The 18,269-nt window shown below is 50.1% G+C and overlaps 1 protein-coding gene across 2 annotated transcripts; it reads right to left on the bottom strand.

The window, feature by feature from the left end:
* Positions 1-795: 795 nt before the first annotated feature.
* Positions 796-18,046, bottom strand: HNF4A (hepatocyte nuclear factor 4, alpha). Of its 2 annotated transcripts, none has more exons than XM_009998690.1 (10): positions 17,926-18,046; positions 14,094-14,268; positions 12,238-12,332; positions 9,763-9,869; positions 7,115-7,270; positions 3,822-3,909; positions 3,202-3,357; positions 2,696-2,932; positions 1,889-2,014; positions 796-1,235 (listed from the first exon to the last, which is right to left on the bottom strand). In XM_009998690.1, exons 1-10 carry the CDS (start codon positions 18,044-18,046, stop codon positions 1,093-1,095), a joined length of 1,404 nt encoding a protein of 467 aa, XP_009996992.1. In that variant the 3' UTR covers positions 796-1,092. The 2 variants fall into 2 exon arrangements, with proteins under 2 accessions (XP_009996992.1, XP_009996991.1); XM_009998689.1 differs by having other exon boundaries at positions 1,093-1,276; positions 1,885-2,014; positions 17,926-18,040.
* Positions 18,047-18,269: the final 223 nt, after the last annotated feature.

The following is an 18,269-nucleotide window of genomic DNA, read 5'->3' as shown; positions in this document are numbered from 1 at the left end:
TGGCACTGGACTGGACAGGTAGATTATATGGGATATCTCAGCTTTAAAGCTGGGTCTGACCTCTGATCCTGGGTGACAATGCTTCCAGCATGTGGGCAGCTCAAGGCTTTGGTCCATCCTGCAAGGCTTGGGGTTTTCTTGCCCTCACAGGTCCCTCCATATCATACATCCTCCCCACCCTGCTTCCTTCTAAATAGGCATCCAGTGGTCTTCTCCTGACCACTGAGAAGCAGTAGTGGGGCTGATGATGTTTTGGGCAGTGCTGCTCATAGCCAGCCTGTGCAGGGGTGAGTGACCCCATCCCATGAGCTGAAATCTCCTGAATCCCGTGGTCTCTCAAATTCCCAGTCCAGGTAGACAGGAGGCAGTAGCAGTGTAGGGGAAGAACTTGGCAGTGGTTATCTCTCTGAGCCTTGTGGTTGGAGAGCAGTTATGGCACAGAAACAGTAAAACCCCTCAAAAGGCAGAAGGATCCAAATAGTGGAGAATCCTGGTGGGCCAGAGTTTGCACCAGTATCAGCTAAAACAATCTCTTAGAGCTGGCTGTGAAGGTTAGCTTTTTGGATGGGGACACCATGCAAAGACCTGGGACTAGTAAAGGCTGAGGAGCAGTTCTGCCAGTGCTGCCTGAGCAAAACCCATGTGCTTCACCTGCTGCAATGCTCCCAGGGGAGCGTCCATGTCTGTCAAGTTTGGCTGGACTGAGAGCTGTCTGGGGAGCTGGTGTGGCTGTGGGAGGGAAGCTCTCTATTGACACAGCTCAGAGAATTGCTTCTTCACAGGGTCTGGTCTGACTGTCCCCAGCCAGTCCCTGCAACCTCCCTACAAAGGAAGGTGGAAATCTGGCTCTTCTTACAGGGACTGAGGGTTTCAGTTAGGCTTCAGCCTTAGTTCTGGGACTCAGGGCTGCCCGTGGGACAAGGTGTCCACAGCAGGAAGACAGCTTTTGGTAGTGGTGGTCTAGTCCAATAAGCAAGTCTGTGTGTTTGCACCCAAGGACCTCTGGATGGCTTTTCTTTTCACAGTGACAGAGTCAGTTTGGGCTTTTCTCCAACACGGTCTTTTAAACGAGGCCAGCTGCTCTTCAGATTGCTAGATGACCTCCTGTTTTGTGATGGCAGGTTGTGGGATGGAGGTGGGCTGTTTTGCCACAGTGGCAATGGCCCCAGGCAGCAGCTTGTATTGCTCTGCTCCTGAGCCCGCAGGTGGAGATGGCTGTGGAGTTTCTGGAGTAGCTACAGAGAGAGAAACAAAATTAGAAGAGGACCTCACAGACCTGACAGCACTGGGATCTGTCCTCAGTTGTGCAAGGTTCAGGTGTAAGCAAGGTAGAGGCTTTGTAGCAAAACCACAGCTCCAGATGGCTTGTGTGTTTGCTGCAAGGCAGCCTGGAGACACAAGCATGGTTACATGTCCTGGAAGATCCACGATAGCAAACATTGAGTGAGGGGAGCTACTGGCATTTTGACCTGTACTGGCCACTTTTTGGTCAGCTGAGGTCATCTCAGCCCAAATTCTCAAGTGGTGGCCCTATATGGTCGACCACATTCTCTTGTGCTTTTGTAGATGGCAAAGTGAGGTGTGTCTGAACCTTTCAAGGGAAGGGAAGCCTTTCCACTGATTTCAGTAGGCACTGGATGGGATCATTCATACCTGAATTTAAGAGTTATGGAAAAGTTAGAGTCTGCCAGGGAACATGCTGTTGAATCAGTCTAGCCTAATCTAATCTAATCCACCTCTGTGTCTTTCCCTCCTTTCTGCAGAGGAATTTCTCATACATTCATTATCAGAGACTCTGTCTTGCATGGACATTTCCTTGCAAGGGTAGAAACCACCTCCACAGGCATGCTGGAAAGCTGCTGGGAGCTCTCAGTCTGGCAATACTCACACATCTGCCCGTTGTGCATCTGAGGAGGCATTGTGTTGGCCACAATGACATTTGTTCCCAGGTTGTTCTCCTGGATCAGGTGAGGGTGCAGGGGGTGGTGAGTGTGCGGTGTTTCACTTGATGAGCCTAAAAATGTGCATATGACATCAGTTGCCATGATGACAGAAGGAGACAGTTCAGATGGGTAGACCCACTGCACCAAAATACCCAAGGCTTTGGGTGTGATCAGCTTGTGCTTATGTGATTGGAGCACACCCTTCCCCACATCCTCCATGGTTTTCCTTGGGCTTACTAACCCCTCCCTGCTGCCTGCATCTCCCCTTAGATGGGATTACACAACCTCTTGGGTCACATCTCCACGTAAAGAATATTACACAAAGAAGTGTCAGCTTCTCATTTTGTTTTGTCCCATTGGATGTTCCCAGTAGAAAATCTGGGACACACTTTCAACCTGACCCTTCAGACCCTTTTGTTTTGATGACTCCCTTCTGGGACTGAGGAGGATGAGTGAAAGAGCTGCTGGTAGGATTTTAGTGATTGCATAGCAAAGCTTGGCCACGTGCAGAGAGCTGGGAATGCTTCTCTGCAAATAGATGCACAGCTTACACATCTCTTTTGGGGACCAGGAATGAGGACACTTCATCACCAGTGCCAATGACTGGGGGAGATGATTGTGTGTGAGTCAATGCCTAACCTGCATGCAAGCTACATCCACCTTTTTTTGGGTAGGCAGTGATGGCTGTGGAGGTTCTCAGAGGGATGGTGGTCAGGGAACGCGGAGAGGCCTCTCAGGACCCTCATACTCACCTCCCAGCAGCATCTCCTGGAGCAGGTTGTCAATCTTAGCCATGCCGAAGAGCTTGACAAACTGGATCTGTTCTATCATCTGCCAGGTGATGCTCTGCAGCACGGGCAGCAGCAGCAGCAGCTCCCCGAAGCGGCCCCGCGAGTCGTACTGCCGGTCGTTGATGTAGTCCTCCAGGCTGACCTGCACCTGGTACCGCATCCGCTTGATCTTGGAGGGGTCACTCAGTCCTTTGGCATCTGAAACAACCAACAGAGCAAACTATCCAGGCTGCTTCCCTCGGAGCTGCCCTTCAGTGGGAGCATGAAATCCAGGCACAGGCTGAGGTGACCTGTCTCTGATGACCACCTGCTGCCATGGGTGGCTTTTCTCTCTTTTGGCTGACTTCTCCCTCTAACAACAGTTTGGCCCAGAGAGGAGACCAGGCAGCATTTCCACAACTCAGTGTTGTCAGCATAACTCAGACTTAGCCCCCTTTGATGGTAACTGTCACTGAGCTGGAGCATACCTGGGTCAAAGAAGATGATGGCTTTCAAGCAGGCATATTCGTTGTCATCTATCTGCAGCTCCTGGAAGGGCAGGACCAACTCGTCCAGGATGCGGATGGCCACACGGTTCACCTCCACCAGCTCAGGGCAGTTCCGTGGGATGATGTGGTCATTTCCTTTGGACAAACACCACAAAGACCATCACCTTGTCATTGCCCAGGACTTCTCAAGGGTAGCAAGGAGTTCAAAACCCAGGTAACCAATGCGGAGATCATTTTGAGGAATGGATGAAGATGGAAGTAGTTCCTCCTTCTGCCCCTTTCCTGGCTCAGCCTGCCAAAAATGCTGATCTGGGTTGCCAGAGCAGCCCTCTTTACTCAGGAGTCACTCAAGCAAGGAGAAGCTGACTGTGGAGCAAGAGCCTTTTTCTCAGTCTCACCACAAAGCTGAGGGGACAATGTGAACTGTCACATTGTTCACAACCCAAAGGTTGTGCCAGGCTCACTAAAATACAGAAGAGATCAAGAAACCACCCTCCACAAAGGATGCCCACAAATGCTGAACCCCCCTCTCTCTCCTTCACCTTGACAGGGAAACTTTGTAGAAGCAGAGGGGACAGGAGCAAAAGTGCTCCATTTACCTAGCAGCAAGACATCCTTGAACACCATGGACCTCTTGGCAGCTCCCAGTAAGAGATGTTCTCCTGCATGTGCTCGCAGCAGTGCTACCTGCAAGGGCAGGGAAAAACTTTTTTGGTGATGCAGACAAAGACAAGCTGTGATTTCCCATCAGCAGGACAGAAAGCCCAGCATTCCTGTCCTGCTCTCGAGGATGGGGAGTGAGAGCCCCTCTCCAGTCACAGTAAGATGTAAAAAAATTGTTTACTCCTGTGCATATACAACTATAAATCCAGCAGAACCAGTAGATAATAGCACCCAAAACATCCCATATTTGTGCCACATGTCAGGACCAACATGTTGGACTGTCCAGGACCTCAGGTCAGCAGGTCACACTGGGCCACTTACAGATAAAGCGACCAAGAGCAGACGATGCTCCAGCCTGGGATGTGGGGAGAAGTACAATCTCCTGCTGTGACCAGTTGCTGTCCCACTGAAATAATGTTCAGGAGGGACCCACGTCCCCCCAGCTGCTGGGGTCACCCTCTGGCCATTCCTCCCCTCCACAGCAATGGGCATTTGGGCCAGGGAAGCCAAGGGGATGTTTTTCTGCCTTGACGTTAATGATTGAAGTGTTCCATTTTACACCCTCCAGTGGCTCCTGAGAATGTTCTGAATCTTCTGCCCTCCTTCAGTTAAAAATTTCAGAGATTTAGGGAGAAACAGAAGTTAACAATTGGACAGCCTGACACAGAGACTTCTTAATGTCCAGCCAGGAGCCTCTGCTGGAGAAAACAATCATTAAACATTAATGGAGAGGTACTGAAAAGTGTGCCCTGATGGGAATGGTCCCCTCTTTGTGTGTTATTGCTCAGCATCAGACAAAACCAAGAGAAGTCCTACCCTGCCAGAAATGCCAGGACAATGTATCACCTGTAGGATAGAGTTCTGGTTAGAAAAAATGCTGGTGCCTGAAAGAGGCTTTTGGGTTGTTTTTTTTTTGCAAAGGGTGAAAAAGAGTTATGCAAAATAAACAGAGTGGAGATCCTTGCAAAGACTACACACATGGTGCTGGGGAAGCTGTATCTATGTGCCCAAATCTAGCCTCTCTCTATCACCATCCAAACATAGATGAATGTGTTGGCTGAGCTGCTTGTAATTTCCAGAGCTGCACAAACCTGAGCTTTCCTGTCTGATGAGACTTGGAGAAGGACAGAAGAACTGAGTCCCAAGGGGGAGCAAAGCCCTCACTAAGACATTTCCTACCTAGTGCAAGTTCAAGAAAGCTCAGTTTGGAGCCACCATTTTTGCTTCCATAACATTTACTTGTTTGAGCAGGGTTAAAGTAAATTAGTTCCAACAAGACAAAACCATCTCATTTGATATTTTTTTGTGCAGTGATCAACCTGAGATACATCATTCCATTGTGAACTGGGATAAATATAAAAACTGTAACACAACAAAGTAAAACTTTAACTTTGAAATGGCTTTGCCCCACCAAACCCAGTGCTTTGACATTTTGGTGCAGAGGAAGAATGAGGGGTTAGATATGACCTTTCCTATAAAAATATTGGCAGAGATGATTCATTCTCAGGCAACATTTGAATGGCAACGTAACAGCATTTCCCAACTTTAAATATTCCCACTGGACATGTCTTGACTGGCTCTCATGCCCCTTGGGCAGCTGCTTTGCACATAGTTTTGCTCACTCCTGCTCCCTGGCATTTCTGTCCTTGCTCCTGCACTCCCCTAAGTATCTGCTGCCTCTTCTCACACTGTCCTTTGAAAGCACAGATGTCCTTAATTGAGTAGTTTTAATGCAGCCCAGTTTTTCATCTCCAGTCCTTTGGGACAGATTGGGAGCTGCTCATCATGGGAATGGCTGGTCATAACAGCAGACCTGTTTCAGTTGAGTGGAGCCTGTGGAGCATGCTGAGATCCCACCCCTGTGGGAAGGCAGGGTTCAGAGAGTGTCATCTTTAGGCTTTATTTTGTTCTTTGAGACATTTTGCAGCCCCGCTATTGTAAAATGAGCTCACGTGGGAATGGCTGTAGTTTGTGGAGTTATTAACCAGGGTTACTGCCTCTGTTCCAAAAGGCACAAGGATGCAGTGGGTCATGAGAGCTGCCCCAAGCCTCCATGGGCTGCAGCCTATTTGCTGTGTAAATGTTGTTTGCCACTGGAGTCCATTTTGCTTTTCATTATTTTTCGAGTTATATTTGCCCTGGGGGTTGAACAGATTTCTTACCATTTTGAACAATTCAGCACTTGCACTCAAGAGAAAAAAGGGAAATACCCTCCTGTGTTAATAGCTCTGAATTCCCTGGGCTCTGTGCTGATGGGTGATGACTGAAGAGCTCAGATTTAGGGGGTTTTGGTCAGCTGGATACTCTCACTTTCTGGATATGCTTTTTCTTCATGATATAAAAGCTGCCTCAAGGTCACTAGGGCTGGAGCCTGATCCTGCTGCCTTTATGCCTGTACACTGGGCAGATTGGAAATACCTTCCTACCTGTGGCAAGACCTGTGCTGGCCACTGCCAGCAGTGCTACAGCCCTTCCTTCTGGAGCCTCCCCACCACCCACATGTGCTGTTCAAGGCTGGGCACACATAATGTCACAGAATCCTGTGCTGTAAGGCCTCTGAAATTTAGACTTACACAGGAGACATCTCCTTGTATCTCTTTGAAACTGCCTGAGATCCTGCAGTGCAGTTTTGTAGAGGATATCAAACCCACTGTGCTTTCCTTGGTTAGGGAGTCAACAAATGTAATTTTAGTAGTTTGTGTTCAATGAAGACATATTCCTGTTTTTTAACACTGAAGAGAGATTTTCTTATTGCCTTGGGAACAAACCTGTGTTTAGTTTCAACAATTCCACACTAGGAGAGTGGATACAAACATGTTGCCAGGCAAGAAGCAGAAAGATAAGTGGGGAGATTTGGTTTTAAGTCTTCAGCAGACCTTAGGCTAGAAGTCTGTCCTACTCAGTCTGATTACCCTAAGCTTTTGTAAAGCACTTCAGGTTTTCAAAGTGCTGCCCAAACTATGATGCATAAATCACTGATAGAGCCATGCAAAATGCTCACCAGATTATGCGTCTAATTTGAGCTCAGGGTTATCATGCCTGTGCTCATCGACTGATTAGCTGCACATGCAAATGCCATTGTATGGATGCCATTGCCAATCAGCTGCAGCAGGTAGGATAACAGTGAACAATGCCTATTTTCTTTGAAGGTCTCAGCTGCCTGGCTCTCCTTTGGCTCCCTGCTGCCTTCACCAGGGCAGAGCAAGGTGGGGTGAATGGGGGGACTTGCCTGGTCATCCAGGGGCAGCTCACAGAAGGCAGGGATGTACTTGGCCCACTCCACCAGCACCAGCAGCTGCTGTTTCATGGACTCGCACACGTCAGAGATATTGGCAATCTTCTTCCCTCGGATGTCTCCATTGATCACAGGAACTGGGGATGATATCTGGAGGGAGAGAAGAGATCCTTCAGCTTTCAGAGGAAAAATAGACACCTTGGGTGTGCTGATGCAGACTCCTGCATCAGTGATTACTTTTTCCTGTTACACACGCAGCCCCCAGAGTATGTGGCCCAGCACAACTCATTTAAATTGAGATCAGCTTGAGGATCTGTGAACATGAAACACTTTAGAGCTGACACTGTGGATCATCTTGATAAACTGTCATGCCTGAAAAACACAGAAGAAATGTTTTTAAAGCCAAGATCTTCCTCCCACTGAACAAATGTGCTCAGTCAAGATCCAGGAGGCAACAGAGGGGCTAGTGTAGCAGTCAGCTTCACCAGGAGCACATCCACCCAGTGCTGCTGCACAAGATACTTGGTCCCACCAAAGGGCAGAGAACTGCTCCCCTTTCCACCCTGCTCTGAAGCCAGTGCTTGGCCAGACGTGCCTTGTCTGCTTTTGACAGAAGACATGCAGGCTCTAGTTATCCTCCTGTCTGAGGCACTGTGAACACAAGAAGTCTCTGCTGCAGGTAGCTTTCCAGGTCTGACATTGCTTTCTTCTTCACCATTGCATTTAATGGTGAGCACCATTCATATTTGACATTACCCACTTCGAAATGCTAGAGTTTGAAGTAAAAAATCTCCTAACCATTCCCAAATGGCAAAGCTGTGTATGTGCAAATGTGTCCACAGGACAGGTTGCAATTTTTGCATGGTGAATTATTTATGATTGCAAAGGCAAGTGGGGCCATTTCATTTGCGAAAGACAAGCCTGACAACTCTGCAAGTACTATCACATGGAGCTGGAGAGCACATTTCCCCCAAACCAGGCACCCAACTTCCTGCCCAGTTCTCATGCATAGCTACTCACCCAGCTCATCTAAAAATTTGCCCTTAGTCACTACTTTATCCTCATGCTTCTGTAAGCAATTAACTCAAGCCCATCGCTGCCCTCTGCCTGCCCTCTCTGCTCTTCTACAACATCAGCTTTTCCTGTCCTGTTCCTGCCAGCATTTGCAGCTTGGACCCTGCCAGCCTCCCCAAGGAAATGGAGTTCAAATGCCACCTACTTTTTTTTTCAGGTTGCAGTACCTGGAAGCTTTCCAGCTCTCAAGCTATTATTGAATAAATAAGATTGTAAAAATCTCACCATGTATTACCCTAATCAGGGAGCCCGGAAGGCTTAGCAAATAAATAAAGACCTCTGAGTGAGTGACCCGAGATCTTGGAGAAAGCAGCTCCTCAGCAGTATCTTGTTCTAATTAGCTAGGCACAAAAAAGTTACCAATTACTGTGCTGGAGCCTGCCTTGTTTAATGAGTCTCCCTGTGCTCTGTGGGAGAGCAAGAGCTCCCCTGGATTTGTCGATGGTTGTAGTTTTTATCAGCAGACCCTGCTTAATTTACACATGATGCCACTGCAGGACTCAGAGTCCCGGAAATGTCCTTCACTTGTAGATCTGGTGACTTGAGATCCCATTATCTCACACCTCTGGGAGCAGCACCAATCTTATTTTTATGGGGTATATAAATATATGAGGGCCTGCGTAAGACAAGGTGAGATGTAGGATGAGATTGGAGGTGCTTCTTGTGCACAGGATTGGCCATGGCACTTCTGACACATCCTTTCCTTGAGGAAGTGGACCTTACAGCCTGAGCCCTAGTGTGGAGCCCAGAGCATGGCACATCCTGGCCTGGAGCATCTCCCTGGACAGCATCTCCCTTCAGGGTAATGTGACCCTTGAAGCAAGGCAGATCATGGACTGTCAACTCGAATCCCTCATCATTTTTCCTGGGACAAGGAGTGCTGCTCTCCTCAGCTCCCTTGAAGAGTGGCAGCTCTTGCCTCCAGCACAGCCCCATCCTCATCACTTGTTCTCACAGACAAACCCTCCCCACAGACTTTGTGCTCCCCTCCCATCCTGTCCCCTCCCAGACAGTGCTGATCTGATGGACACCATTTGCAATATCCAGATTCTTAACTCAGAGTCATCTTTTCAGGTGAATGCTGTAGGAAACAAGCCTTGGCAGTCTGCTGGTGAAATGGGGAGTTTCCAGCAAACACTGGAAAGAGTAACTGTATAAAACAAACCTGAAAGTGATTCCTTGTGAAACTGTGCAGGAAGCCAGAATCCAAAGTTCCTAACTTTGGGCAAAGGAGGCTGCTTGTGTGAGGCCAGCCCCTTAGCTGGCTTAGGCAGCCACAGCTCCTTGGGTTGGTTGTACCCTGTTTTCTTCAGCTGGCTTTCCAGCCTTCATGTGTCCCATCAAAGCAGAACTGAATGTTGCATATTAATACAGTTGAGTTCTGGACCAAGGAGGGATGGTTTCAGGTAACAAATGCCTTTGAAAAACCAGTGTTGACTTGGCAGAGAAGTTACTTATAAAAGAGGTGGTAATTTGAAGACTCAGTTGTTAAATACTCTGGCTCTACTGGCCAAATTGCATGATGTGCCTGATGCTTTTGGATTTCCCAGAAAAGAAGGAAGAGGTACCTGTTGTGCCAGGACTTCTGCCTGCAGTAAGACATTGATGGAGGGCAAGCTGCTGTCTTCATAACTTGATCTCCGGGTGCTGATTCGGTCCCGTTCATTTTGTACAGCTGCAAGAGAGTATTTTTGGCTGAGCTGCAGGTCGTTCGTGGCAATGCAGCCTGAAAGCTAGCACAGACTTTTAGCATTCCCCTTCCCTAGCTGCAGTTTCCCAGCTTCCCTCCCTGGCAGGGGTGCAACTGTGTCTGGTTTGTGGTGGGATGCCTGTGGAGATGACTACATCTGGCTGTGCTGTTTGCACATTTGTTTTATTAGGCTTTCCTAGGATGGGGTCTTTTCAGAACCCAAATACCTGGTTCAAAGCCTGTAGAGTTAAATGGGAAAGTTTCCTTTCAAAGGCTCTAGCACAAAGTTTTTTTGTCAAGAGATGGGATCTGAAACAGTGGCTGTGCTTACATATGCCGCCCAAAGCTTATGTGTGAAATGGAGGAGTTGAGTATCTGCCTGGCTGCTTTGTCCACAGCACTTCTGTGAGCTCCTCTGGAGAAGCTCTTGCACTGGGTACGTGCAGCTGGAGAACTTCTGTCTAAGCTACAATAAGGAAGGAAGTGCAGAACAGCTCCTGCTTATCTCTCCAGAGCAACAGAGCTCTCTCATGCCTTATTGCCAGGAGACTCAGAACAGATTTGACCCCAACATGCCTCCCTGCTTGGTGTAGCCTGGAGGAGCTGGGCTTTGAGTCTCGAGGTGGCAGCAGCCAGAGCAGAAGCAGTAGTGCTGAGGGGGAGGATCTGCCTCTCCCTGCCATGAGGCTCTGGGCTGGCCATAACTCACCACGGCCATGCCAGTCAAAGCCATCTGCTCAAATAAGGTATTGATCGATGGCAGTGGAAACAGAACAGTCCCTGCCTTAGGCTGGTGGCTCTCTGGATTGATACCTTCTCAATGTATAAATCCACCTGATAAAAAGCAATAATGAGGCTGGGCCAGAAGAAAAGCCCTGCAGTCAGCGGCTGTAAACAGGAGCTCTCAAGGTTATGCTGCTTGTTATCAGTAGCAGGCCCCCGAGTTCAGTCACGCCATGATGTTTTCCAAATGTTTGCTCAGTATTAGCTGGTCATGCACCTAATGTAACTTCTATTGAATATTAACAGACAGCAGCAAAGCTCTGGGCATGGGATGAGCAGGCGCTACAGGGAGAGGAGGATTCCTATGTTCTTCAGGAAAAGCCAAGCCAAGTTCCTTGCAATACCTTATCCCCTTTAACAGGGGAGAAATGTTCCTGCTCAGAGGTGTTCCTGCAGGCTGGTGTTGCTAGGGAAGCCACCCAGGTACCACTGGTACCTCCCTGTTGTCTTCAAGGACCCTTTTTCTCCTAAGTTTCTCCTTGAAGGGGTTTGAATTGGGAGGAGCACAGAGTTTAATTTCTCTGCAAAGGAACAACAGGGCCAAATGTCTCCTGGTTGTCCCTTTGCAGACATCTGTGGGGTGAACTCTGAGAGGTGCCAGGCAGCTTCTCTGGGCTGCTCCTGGCAGTTTGTCCCTGGACCAACAGGGCCACCTGTGGGGCCACCAGCAGGACCACAGCAGCCCCAGGTTTCTTTGCCATTGTGAGCGCTCCTGACAACCAAGCAGGGAGGAACAGGGTGAGTCCTGTCATGTCTGAGTCATGGGCACCTGGAAGGGCTGCAGAGACAGGGAGGCAGGGAAGTGGTGGGGTAGGCCTGGGCGATGCAGAGGGTTGGGTATCTTTACTCATTTTATATGGAGTTAAATAACCAAAATGTTCCATCTTGCTCTGGGACCTTTTTGCCATGGCTGATCTATCAGATAAAACTAAGCTCTCTGCAGAGGATCAGCAAGAACTCATATGCCCATTAGGAAAAAAAGGGGCAAAATGACAGTTGGACCTTTGCTGGTCTCACCCAGCCAGCTGTAGATTTCATAGTGACTCTGAGGCAACAGCACTTACAGCACTTTTCCCCAAGTGTTTCCAAAATGTGCAGGGCGTCTTTGGAGTTTCTGCTTCTCACTGATGTTGAGAAGTGTTCCCAGATCACTTAGGTGCCCCAGCTATGTGGGAGCTCAGGTGCTGTGTGTGTCAGTGTGAGCTAGTGAGCTCAGCAGCCCCTGCTGCAATTTGTGTGGCAATTTTGGGACACCAGCATGGCCCTGTGGGACTCTCGTGGACTTGTCTTTGCTGGTATTTTGAGAGGTGCCCTAAGAAGGGGCCCTGAATTGAATTTGGAAGCACACAGGCCACCCCCTCCCCAGCCATGCCTTGCCTCAAAACCCTCCCTACACCCCCTGTGAGGGGGTCTGGGTCTGTGCAGGAGAGCACTGTGGAGGGGAGCCCGGCTGGTTAGGTGAGCATGTACACAGCAGGGACTGGCCTTGGGCTGCCAGGGCTTCCACAAACAGCCAGTGTGACTGCTGCTGCTGCCAGGGGGAGTGCGGGGAAGCCGTGCCAGCACCCACCTTCCTTCTTCATTCCTGCCCGGAAGCACTTCTTAAGCCTGCAGTATCGGCACTGGTTCCTTTTGTCTTTGTCTACCACACACTGCCTGTTAAACCTGGGAAGAAACAGAGGTGTGAGGAGCAGCAAGACTGAGCCTGAAGGCAGGACAAGACAGTCTCAAACTCTGAGATACTCTCAGAGCAGATTCCTGAGGCTGACCCTGAGAAAGGAGCCCCAGTTTGTGCCATTTTCACCCTTGCTTTAACCTGAGGTTTCTTCTTTGCACTGAACACCTCAATACCTTGTTTTACTTCTGGATGGTTAGTAAGGATGGGCCAGAGCTGACAGTCACATGCAGGAGCTCAGGCTAACCACTAGGATGCTTGTGATGGACTAACAGAGTGGAGCTAGAAGTGTGAGCCAGGAGGGTCAGAGTCACCTTGGTAGCCTCTGTTTTAACTTAGATCCCAGTGAGAAGACAGGAAGAATGCATTTATTCTGGATTTTTAAAAAGGGTAGAAGGTTGTTCTGGAGCTAGTAAGGTTAAGAAGTGGGTTTAAGTTCCTGCATCTCTCCAGGGCTTGCTTCTTATCTCTGGACAGCATCACTGGTGTGTGAACAGCTCTGCAGCCTTAGAGAGGCCTTGAGAAGCAACTGGCTCCTTCCCTCCACATTTGTGTCACCAAATCCATCACACATAGCAGGGCAAGCAATGGTCTCCCATGGATGTGGCTCTTGCATGCAGCACAAGCCTGGTAGCCATTTGCAGCATGAATTTCACTTGCAAATTTGCTCTAATTTACTGCCGATTGAAGCTTGTAAAGTAAGGACAAAGGCATACAGAGCTGGGGAAGGGCTCCCAGCCGTGGCCACTTCTGGAGCTTTTGAAACCCCTTGTTTCTATTGTACTTTTTAAAGCCCCAAGCTAAGATTTCGTCAAATGGATGCCTGAAAGCAGCTTTTTAAGCATTTATGTGACACTTATATAAAAGTCTTGGTCTCCAAAGAGCTGGGCACTTTGGCTTTTCCCACTGGAGCTGTGGGGAGTGGGCTCCCTGGACAGCCAGCCTCAGTAACCCTGGGATGCAAGCAATCATCTGCTTTGTAGGCACTCTTGAGCCTAGGGCTTCCTTCTGTCACTCAGAATTGAGAGTCATGTTGCTGTTCACATTCCCTGAGTGGCTGTCAGGCCATGAGGGGTAAGTCACTCAAAAAGACCAAGTGACACTGAGCTGAGAACTTCTTGGTTTTCCTCCTCCACTCTCTGTGTCTCAGTCACTCAGGGAGCAGGCAGGTCACAGCTGCTGAGGGCACAGGAGAGCCATGGGCTGCCACCACCAGCACGAGGTGCAGTGTGTGAGTTGTAGGAGCCACGCTCAGAGACATGCACACTGTGCTGCCCAGCTTGTGTCCTTGGATGGTCTTTTGTCATGGAACAGCATTTTAGATAGATGGCAGACACACTCCCATCTTGTGTTGGAGAGGGATGAGAGGCCACTGAAGTACCCCCAGGGGGTCTCTGGGGTTTGTGCTGCTCTCCAAGCACAGAGTAACAAGGGGCTACGCCCTTCTAACAAAGTTTCCCCTGAGCATCACCTTGCTTGCTGGTTGCACCCATGGTTGGCCACATCCATTTGCAAAGAACTTGTGGTGCGCCTGTAAAGAACAGGGTAAGACTCCCCAGGTTATTTAACCAGGGATCACTGCAAGGCAGTCCCAGAGTGAGGACTGTCTCTGACCCTTCCCAGCTGGGGGTGTGAGATCAGGGGAGACGATGGAGGATGCAGGGAGAATGAAGGACCATGCTGCTGTGCCTGAGGGCTCTACCAGAGATTGTTTTGTCTCAGCCACGTGCCTCTGTCCCCTCTGTCCTTACCTGCAGGAGTACATGTGGTTCTTCCGGACACTCCTCCTGAAGAAGCCTTTGCAGCCATCACAGCTGGAAGCCCCGTAGTGCTTCCCCGTGGCGCGGTCCCCGCAGATGGCGCAGAGCGCGCTCACCCCGATGCTGTTGGAACTGTTGAGGTTGGCTGCTTCTGATGGAGACGTGTCTGCTTGGGGAAGGAAGACACAAGGAGAAGAGGACAGTGAGACAGACAGCCGACATTTCCTAACTCCTTTTCCAGTGAGAGAGTTGATTTTCGGAGGAACCAGACAGCTGCGCCCAGGCTGCGCGGCAGAGGCCGGTCAGAGAGGTGTGTGAGGAGTGGTGGGTGCTCCAAGTGTCTTAAGTCATTGCATTTTGAGTTTGCAAAAGCTCCCCGTGTGCCAGGGTGAAACAGCTCTTTCCAAAGGCTTGACTCCAGCCACACCTTCAGACAAAGTGAAAACCCATTTGCAGGAGTCATAGCACAGAGCCAAAATTCCTCAGGGATTTGCAGACACTTTGGCCTGCAGTAGCATGGCCAGACAAAAACCTGGTGCAGAGTTAAAGCTGAAGTATTACAGCTCAGGGTGAGCAACTATTTGTGTTATAGCCCTGAAAAAGCCCAAGAGAGTGCTGAGCAGATGCTATTAGAGAAACAAGGTGACCACCTCCCTTTGCTGGAAAGGCTTTCTGCCAGGCATGGAGCTTCAGCCTCTGTGACAGTTCTTTGGGAGGGTAAAACTTCTAAGTGCAAAAAAACCTCAAATTACTTCAGCTAGAAAACTCAGCTAAGCAAACACCCCCCATGCAAGGAAAGACTGATCAAGCTAACCCAGAAAAAAAGGGTGATGTATAGCCTGGGGGAGCCTGTACACTGGTTATCTTCCAGACTCATGGCTGACACCGACGTGTCTTACAGCCCTTACAGACCAAGGGAGCTGGGATTTGCAGGACTATTTTGGGAGCACAAGGAATTGCAGCACGCTCTGTAGGAAAGGACATCAGAAAGGATCACAACCATACAAGCCCTACACTAAAACCCTTCCAGCAAGCCAAACAAACCTCAAGGCTGAAGGGATCAGCCCTTAATTCAGTTGATCTAATTGTCCCCCCTATACACATTTTCCTGTCTCAGCATGGGCCACATTCCTCTGCCTCAGTGGAAATCCTGGCTGTAGATGATACCCAGGATCTCAAAGCCATAGAAACCTGCTGGGATTTTAATAGGAGAGTCTGTTGGTCCCTGGTTTCTGGGTTTGGCAGGGACACAGTTAACTCTTGCTCAGGAAGGGTCACAGCTGCTCCCACTTGGCACCCAGCAGAAAGGGGGCTGGGTGCTATAAAAAGGCTGGTCCAAGCAGAGTTCTCTTTGGTAGCTGGAGCAAGGGTGGTGGGGGAGGCCAAGGTAATGCTGCCTGGGGCAGGGCTTCAATTTTAGCCTTTATTTTGAAGAGAGAGGGGTGTTGCAGCAGGTGCCTCGCGGCGTCCTCCTGCCATCCCTTGGCACAAGTAACCGGGAGTGGATCTTGTGATCTCCAGCAGTGAGCTGAGTCAGCCCTTCCCTACCTTTGGCAGCAGCGTTCATTTCCCTGCCTGCTTTCTGTCTTTCTAATTCCTTGTGTTCCTCCTATATTGCTTTCCTGAGTCAGTTTGCTGCCTCTGTGCTCTTGGCTGGCACACCCTGTCATGTATTGCACTCTGTGCGTGCGGTGCTGCCTGTGCAAAGCACCTTTCTGCTCCCAAAGCCCTGAGCTCCTCCCAAGCCTGCCCTGCCTGTCTCTCATCCCTGCAAGCAGATTACCTCCAAAAACATCCTGCCTCCAAAAAACATCCTGCCTCCAAACACGTCCCGAAGGCTCGACTGGATGAAGGTTGTTCCAGAAGGCAAGTTAGACATCCAGTTTCAGCTAAACACAGGTGTTACACCAGAGAGGAAGAGCTGACCTGCCTGTAATGATGTTACTTGTCTGTCACAGCCCAGATTAATCCCATTTTTTAGCAGTATATCATGCTGCAATCAGATGAATGTAGAACAGAAAAAACTGGCACCATTATCAAAGAAATTACAACATCTCAGCTTAACAGCCAGCTGAAAATTAAGTTATTGCCTAATGGATAATTTTCCAATTAAGTTTATTTTGTAGTGCCAGAAGTGTGGGCTTCTGGCTGCTGCAGTGAAGTGGGTTTAATGGGATTGATTTGGAGATAAAGTAAATAGAGGAAAGAAGAGATTCTACTTAAAAATTGAGATGTCACAGTAGAGACTCATGCTAAGGAAGCCAGAAGCTCCTCAAGAGGTCTCCAAGCCTGTCTGAACATGGGATGCATTTGGTCTGTGACAATGGCAGATGTGGTCACTGCTGAGCAGCCACCTCTGGGCTGGAGCTGTGCAGGGCAGGGCCTGAGCTCTCCTGCAGTCCTTGGCCAGAAAAGGTGGTGGGGATTTTGCAGGCAGGGTTTTGCAGGCAGAGGTTTAGGCAGCTGCCAGAGTGCCAAAGCAGCCCTGGAGGTGGGACCTGCCCCTGGTCTGAAGCTGGGCAGAGGAGGAGGAGAGGTGTTGGTGCTGCCTGACTCAGCTGTCTCACCCACCTCTATTTTGTATTGCTTCTGATGGTGACATACAAGATTATTGTGTCCCTCTGCCTTGTGGAGCCCCCAGCCTGGGGGGGCAAATCACAGCCACCTGTGCAGAAGCTTCTGCATGGGAGATGGGCATGGAGTGGGGGCAGGACCTGGGCTTGTCCTGGAGGGTCCAGATGGGTGTCAGCAGAGCTGAAGGGGGCTGCTCTTATCCCCCAGCCCCTGGGCAGGCAGGGCCAGCCTGGAGATTGGAGAAGGGCAGAGAGGCAGGGCAGCAAGGGGGTTATTGCACAGCAGAGCCACTTTGGTACCATGGTGTCACTTCTGTGACAGGCCAGAACCAGAACCTGGGAAAGACTCACATGGGCTGTGAGGGGAGAACCCACACTGCCAGCACAGTCCTCCCAGGACAGGGGTGCAGCAGTCAGGAGGAAAGGGCTTGGGGGAGCTCATTTCTGCTGTGTGTTTCGTTTAGTCATTAACCCTGTATTTAGAGAGACTTTAGGGGGGACTTGGAGAGGAATCTCCTGTTATCTCTAAGCACTGAATCACCAGGTCCCCAAATGGGTGGGCCAGCATCGCAAATCCTGGTGGGTTAAGTGTGATCTCACCTCCTGAGGGGATGGGAACACTTGTCTATCCTCGCCAGGTCCCCTTGCCCCTCTTCCCGGGACTGGGAGTTGTGCTCCTAGGAAAGGGGATCCCACCCTGCACCCCAGCACTGCATGGCAAAGGGTTGTAGCCTCGGGGCAGCTGCAGGGGCAGCACATGAATTGCGTTTCATAGTGATTTCCATCCTTGCCAGGTACTAAGTGGCTGCTGCTGGGATGGGACTGGCTCATGGCTCTGGAGCCAAGAGCCCAGTCATCTGTCCAGGGAGCTGTCAGCAGAGTTTCACTCAGAAACTTTTGGCTGGTCATTTCTCTTGGTTGGGGTCAGGGGGTGGTGAGACCCCCCACCCATGGTCTGTCCCAGCCCTCTCCCTGGGCTCAATGCCGAGGGAGGGCCCCCTTGTTGCTCCTGCTGTGCCTGTCCCCGAGGTGTCAGGGCTGCAGGGCACCATCCTGCACAGCATTGCTCCACCACCTCTATTTCTCCCCAAAGGAAGCAGAAACCCCTCAACGAGCTGCCGGGAGCCCCCCTGACTGGCACCCCTGCCATTCCTCAGCCCTCCCGGGGAGCGTTTTTGACGCCCACCCTGGGGACTTCCCCTCCTGCAGCCCCCAGCCCATCCCACCACAGCGGAGGGAAGAGGACTTACCATTGCCCATGGCCAGCACCTGCATGTTCTCAAACTCCAGAGTGGTGTACGCCGGGTCTAGCGCTGCGCTATAATCTGCCATCTCCATGTCTATGAGGGCTTTGGAAAGGCGCATTATCATCAGCAAACACGGGCCAGATTGTACCGATTCCCTGGTCCGGGGCTATTGGCCCTTCTTCCTCCCTCTGCCTTCTCTGCGTCCCCTATCTGTTGTCTTCTATTTCAAATATTTCTCTGAAAGGATTTGCTGAGCCTCAAGGCCTATACTCCCCAGAGGGGTGGAGGCAGGAGGCAGGGGGTTAATCTTTAATCATCTCACCCACTGCCGAACGCTGCTAAGCTGT

The sequence above is a fragment of the Chaetura pelagica genome, unplaced genomic scaffold, assembly GCF_000747805.2.
Source record: "Chaetura pelagica isolate M959 unplaced genomic scaffold, ChaPel_1.0 scaffold275, whole genome shotgun sequence".
Classification (NCBI taxonomy): domain Eukaryota; kingdom Metazoa; phylum Chordata; class Aves; order Apodiformes; family Apodidae; genus Chaetura; species Chaetura pelagica.
The sequence above is the reverse complement of the archived record's forward strand: the minus strand, read 5'-3'. Positions and strand labels throughout refer to the sequence as shown.

Excerpts from the sequence above, each read along its gene's own strand:
- HNF4A (XM_009998689.1), bottom strand. The coding sequence starts at position 18,040 with ATGCGCCTTTCCAAAGCCCTCATAGACATGGAGATGGCAGATTATAGC. Across the intron at positions 12,333-14,093 it reads AACCACATGTACTCCTGCAG|GTTTAACAGGCAGTGTGTGG; the intron begins GTAAGGACAGAG and ends GTTTCTTCCCAG. Across the intron at positions 3,358-3,821 it reads CAAGGATGTCTTGCTGCTAG|GAAATGACCACATCATCCCA; the intron begins GTAAATGGAGCA and ends GTTTGTCCAAAG.